Raw genomic sequence first — 4,196 nt, 5'->3', positions numbered from 1 at the left:
TAAAGTGGATGATGGACAGCGCCTGGTGGCTCTCCAGGCCGGGATTAGGGCAAGATCCCCACTCTGGGATGATATGCAGCGCAGCAAGGCGGCCACCCTTAAGGAATTCATTAGGAGGGCACAAGGTTTTATCAATTGGGAGGAGGCCTGAATCCAAGATTTTGGGTGGCAGCCGGCCTCCCAATCGAGTACCAGACCTTTCCCGGTTATGGGATGCAGTATCCCATAGGCCATTATCTGACACCCCCGACGGCGCCAGGATCAACTGGCACTCATGGAATGACCTTCATGACCCCGACGGTCGATAGTCCCACTTCATCGGGGTATGCACCAGCAGAATCTGCCCCATTCTCTGGGTATGGCATGGTGCCGATCGGATACAGCGCCACCCCTAGCGAAGCCCAGCCGTCTCAAGTTGGGGGAACAGAGGCGAGCGTGAACCCCTCCAAGGGGAAAAGATCGAGAAAGGACATAATTGATCCGAGCCCTCCAAAAAGGGCAAAAGGGGTTACGAACCCCAATATATAGAATATACCGATCTGGTGGACACCATGGAGAGCATATACCTAGCAACGGGAGTACTGTCCATTACCAGAAACCTACCCCCATGTTCAAAGGTGGAAAGAACTCATGGGACACCAACAAAAGGTGTGCCTATCACAAGGATGTGGGTCATATGACCGAGAAATATCATCAACTGAAGGACGAAATTGAATATCCGATCAAGTTAGGCTATCTCCACCAATGGGTCAGACTGCCAGTGGGAGTTCCAGGATTGCCAGCCGCTCCCAGACAACCTATGGCTCCGGGTGCACCTGGATTGTACCGACCTCCACAGGGAGGGTACTCCACAGTTTCGGGAGCACAAGCCCCTCAGGGGGCCCTGATTGTGCAAGCACCCGGGCTCAGGATGCCCTATCCTTCTGGAACCGCGCCCCATGGATAGATGGTCACGTAGCCACCATATTGGGAGGGCCGCATCTGGGAGGACCGTCCCGGAATGATAAAACACACTACCTTAATGAACTCGACCACAACCACGGGGTATGCGCCTTGGTTCAAAATCTGGCGCAATGCCCTAAGTTGATGAACTTACCCATCATGTTCACATAAGAGGACGCCCAGAACGTCTACTTCCTGCATCATGATCCTTTGGTCATCGATACGCAAATTGCCAACAAAATGGGGTCCAGAGTGTTGGTAGATGATGGAAGCTCCGTCGATGTGCTGTTCAATCTGACCTTCATTGGAATTGGCTTGACTGAGGCAGGTCTGGCCTATTGTCCAACGCAGATCTACGGCTTCAATGGGGATTCACTACTCCCCATAGGAAGATCCAACTATCCGTAACATTGGGGAACCAGATTCAGGGCTCGTTCAAGTTTTGCACGTTCGTGCCGGTGGGTTGCCCCACTACTTACAATGTTATCTTTTATCGTCTCGTACTGGTCGATTTCGATGCCATCACCTCCATCTGCCACCTTTACATGAAATTCCCTTGCGACAATGGAGGGGTGGGAGCAGTCCGGGGAAATTAGAAGAGCGCCCGGAAATGTTATCACATCTCTGCCCGACCAATTTACATGGTCTGTGAAGAGCCTCTTGAGGAAGAGAATGCTGATCCAATCCCGCCCCCACAACCGACGTAGAGGATAGTCCAGGAGGAAGATGAATTGGATCTGCGAATAGGAACGGTCAGGGCACTCAAACCCATGGAGGAGGTAGAACAGGTGTCTATTAGTGACAGCGACCTGACCAAAGTAATCCGAGTCGGAAGAAACCTGAACTCAGAAGTTAGGGCTACTATTATCACCTGAGTCAAAGAGAACAATGATGTGTTGGCTTGGACCCACTTGGACATGACCGAAATCAACTGCAATGTCATATGTCACGCCCCAGACATTGATGTGAATCCAACTCCAGTCCGGCAGAAGCGGAGAACTCTAGGGGCAGAGAGGGTTGAGGCCCTCGAATTGGAAGTTAAGAAGTTGTCCTCAATCAACTTCATTCGAGAGGCCTTCAATCCTATTTGGCTAGCCAATCTAGTGTTGGTACCAAAGCCAAACGGGACATGGAGAACTTGCATCGACTTCACTGACCTTAACAAGGCATGTCCCAATGATTGTTTCCCTCTGCCCCGGAATAATCAAATGGTTGGTGCAATATCCGAGTATGAAGTGTTAAGTTTCATGGATGCCTAATTCGGCTATAACCAAATATCAATGCATATAGCAGACCAGGAACACACTAGCTTCTAGATAGACAAGGTTGTGTACTGCTACATCGTCATGCCCTTCGGGCTCAAAAACGCCAGAGCCCTTCAGGAGTTTGCCATCATTCGGAAGTATAGGATGAAGCTGAACCCCAAGAAGTACACCTTTGGCATCGCATCTGGAAAGTTCATGGGCTTCATATTAAGCTCACGAGGAATAGAAGCCAACCTGGATAAGATCAAAGCCCTAATCGAAATGTCCTCACCACAGAAGCACATAGATGTTCAGAGCTTGACGGGAAGAATAGCGGCCCTAAGCCGTTTTGTCTCGAAGTCCACGAACAAGTGCATCTCGTTCTTCAATATCCTTCGCAAATGCCAAAGGTTCAAATGGATGGCTGAATGTGAAGAGGCCTTCCAAAAGTTGAAGGAACATCTGGCCCAAGTGCCAATCTTGTCAAAGCTAGTGGATGGGGAGTCGTTATACCTATATCTGTTCATGTCTGAGAATGCCATCAGCACTGCACTAGTGTGGGAAAAGGGAAAGGTCCAGCTCTCAGTCTATTACGTGAGAAAAAGGTTGTTGGGCGGGGAGTCCAGATACCCGTTAATTGAGAAATTAACATTTTTATTATTGATAGCGTCCCAGAAGCTGAGACATTACTTTCAGGCCAACGCCATAAAGATATTGACAAATCATCCCCTACGACAAGAATTACAGAAACCCAAATCATCGGGAAGACTCTTGAAATGGGCCATGAAGCTCAGTCAGTTTGACATTGCATATGTCCCTAGGATTTCCATCAAGGGGCAAGCCCTGGCCGACTTCATCGTGGAGTGTACAGGGATCACTGAAGATGAAGAACCCATCAACCCCGTCACGCCTTTATGGAAGGTCTTCGTGGATGGAGCCTTAAATGAAAATGGGGTTGGGGCCGAGATCATCTTAATATCCCCCCAAGGACATCAGTTGCAGAGCGCCCTACACTTCCAGTTTGAAGTGTCGAACAATGAGGCTGAGCATGAAGCCATGTTAGCCGGATTACGTCTGGCCCGGGAGGTAGGAGCAGCAAGTATAAAAATCTACAGCTACTCCCAATTGGTGGTCAGGCAAATTTCAGGGGAATACCAAACAAAGGGGGAAAGGATGGCCGCCTACGTGACGCGAGCCCGGGAGTTACTCCAATCCTTCAAGAAATATCTCATCTGCCAAATCCCCAGGGAACAAAATGTGTTTGCAGAGACATTGGCAAAGTTGGCCACAGATGTTGAAGCAGAACTCTTAGGGCTTGTCCCGATCAACCATCTTCCTGTACCTAGTAATCAGGCCCCCGTAATCAACACTGTAGATTACTCCACGTCCTGGATGGGCCCCCTCTCATCCACTACTTAACCACGAGGGCGGGGGGGGGGGGGGGGGGGGGTGCCTGGGGGCAGGGCGGCCACCAGAAAACTTCAGTACCAGGCTCCCACATACGTCATAATGGATGGAAAAATCTATCGCAGGGGGTTATCCATTCCATATCTCCGATGAGTGTCCGGGATAGAAATGAGTGCAATCATGCACGAAGTGCACAAAGGGTTTTGCGGAGATCACACAGTCGGACTCAGTTTGTATATTTCTGGCCAGCGATGAAGAAGGAATGTGTTGATTACTTTCGCAAGTGCGAACAATGCGAAAGGTACGCGAAGATCCCGTGAGGTCCTCAAACAGAAATAACCCTGATGACCAGTCCCTGACCCTTTGCAGTATGGGGAATCGATTTGTTAGGCTCGCTCCCGGCCGGGAAAGGTGGTGTAAAGTATGCCATCGTGGTTGTTGACTATTACACTAAGTGGGTCGAGGCTAAACCAATGAACACCATCACCTCCAAAAAGGCCCTGGACTTCGCCATCAATAACATTGTGTGCCGATACGACCTCCCTCACAAAATCGTGTCCGACAACGGTAAGCAATTTGACAGCGTCCACTTCATTGGCTTCT

General features: G+C 49.9%; 1 protein-coding gene across 1 annotated transcript; it reads left to right on the top strand.

Annotated features, from left to right (window-relative positions):
* The first annotated feature begins 2,288 nt into the window (after nt 1–2,288).
* LOC133806145 (uncharacterized) lies at nt 2,289–3,605 on the top strand. The gene has a single exon (XM_062244271.1). It carries the CDS (start codon nt 2,289–2,291, stop codon nt 3,603–3,605), a length of 1,317 nt encoding a protein of 438 aa, XP_062100255.1.
* The last annotated feature ends 591 nt before the right edge of the window (nt 3,606–4,196 follow it).

Source organism: Humulus lupulus, chromosome X, assembly GCF_963169125.1.
Source record: "Humulus lupulus chromosome X, drHumLupu1.1, whole genome shotgun sequence".
In the NCBI taxonomy this organism is placed as follows: domain Eukaryota; kingdom Viridiplantae; phylum Streptophyta; class Magnoliopsida; order Rosales; family Cannabaceae; genus Humulus; species Humulus lupulus.
The sequence above is the reverse complement of the archived record's forward strand: the minus strand, read 5'-3'. Positions and strand labels throughout refer to the sequence as shown.

What these genes read in the sequence shown, in the direction of transcription:
- LOC133806145 (XM_062244271.1), top strand. Translation starts at nt 2,289, where the DNA reads ATGCCCTTCGGGCTCAAAAACGCCAGAGCCCTTCAGGAGTTTGCCATC.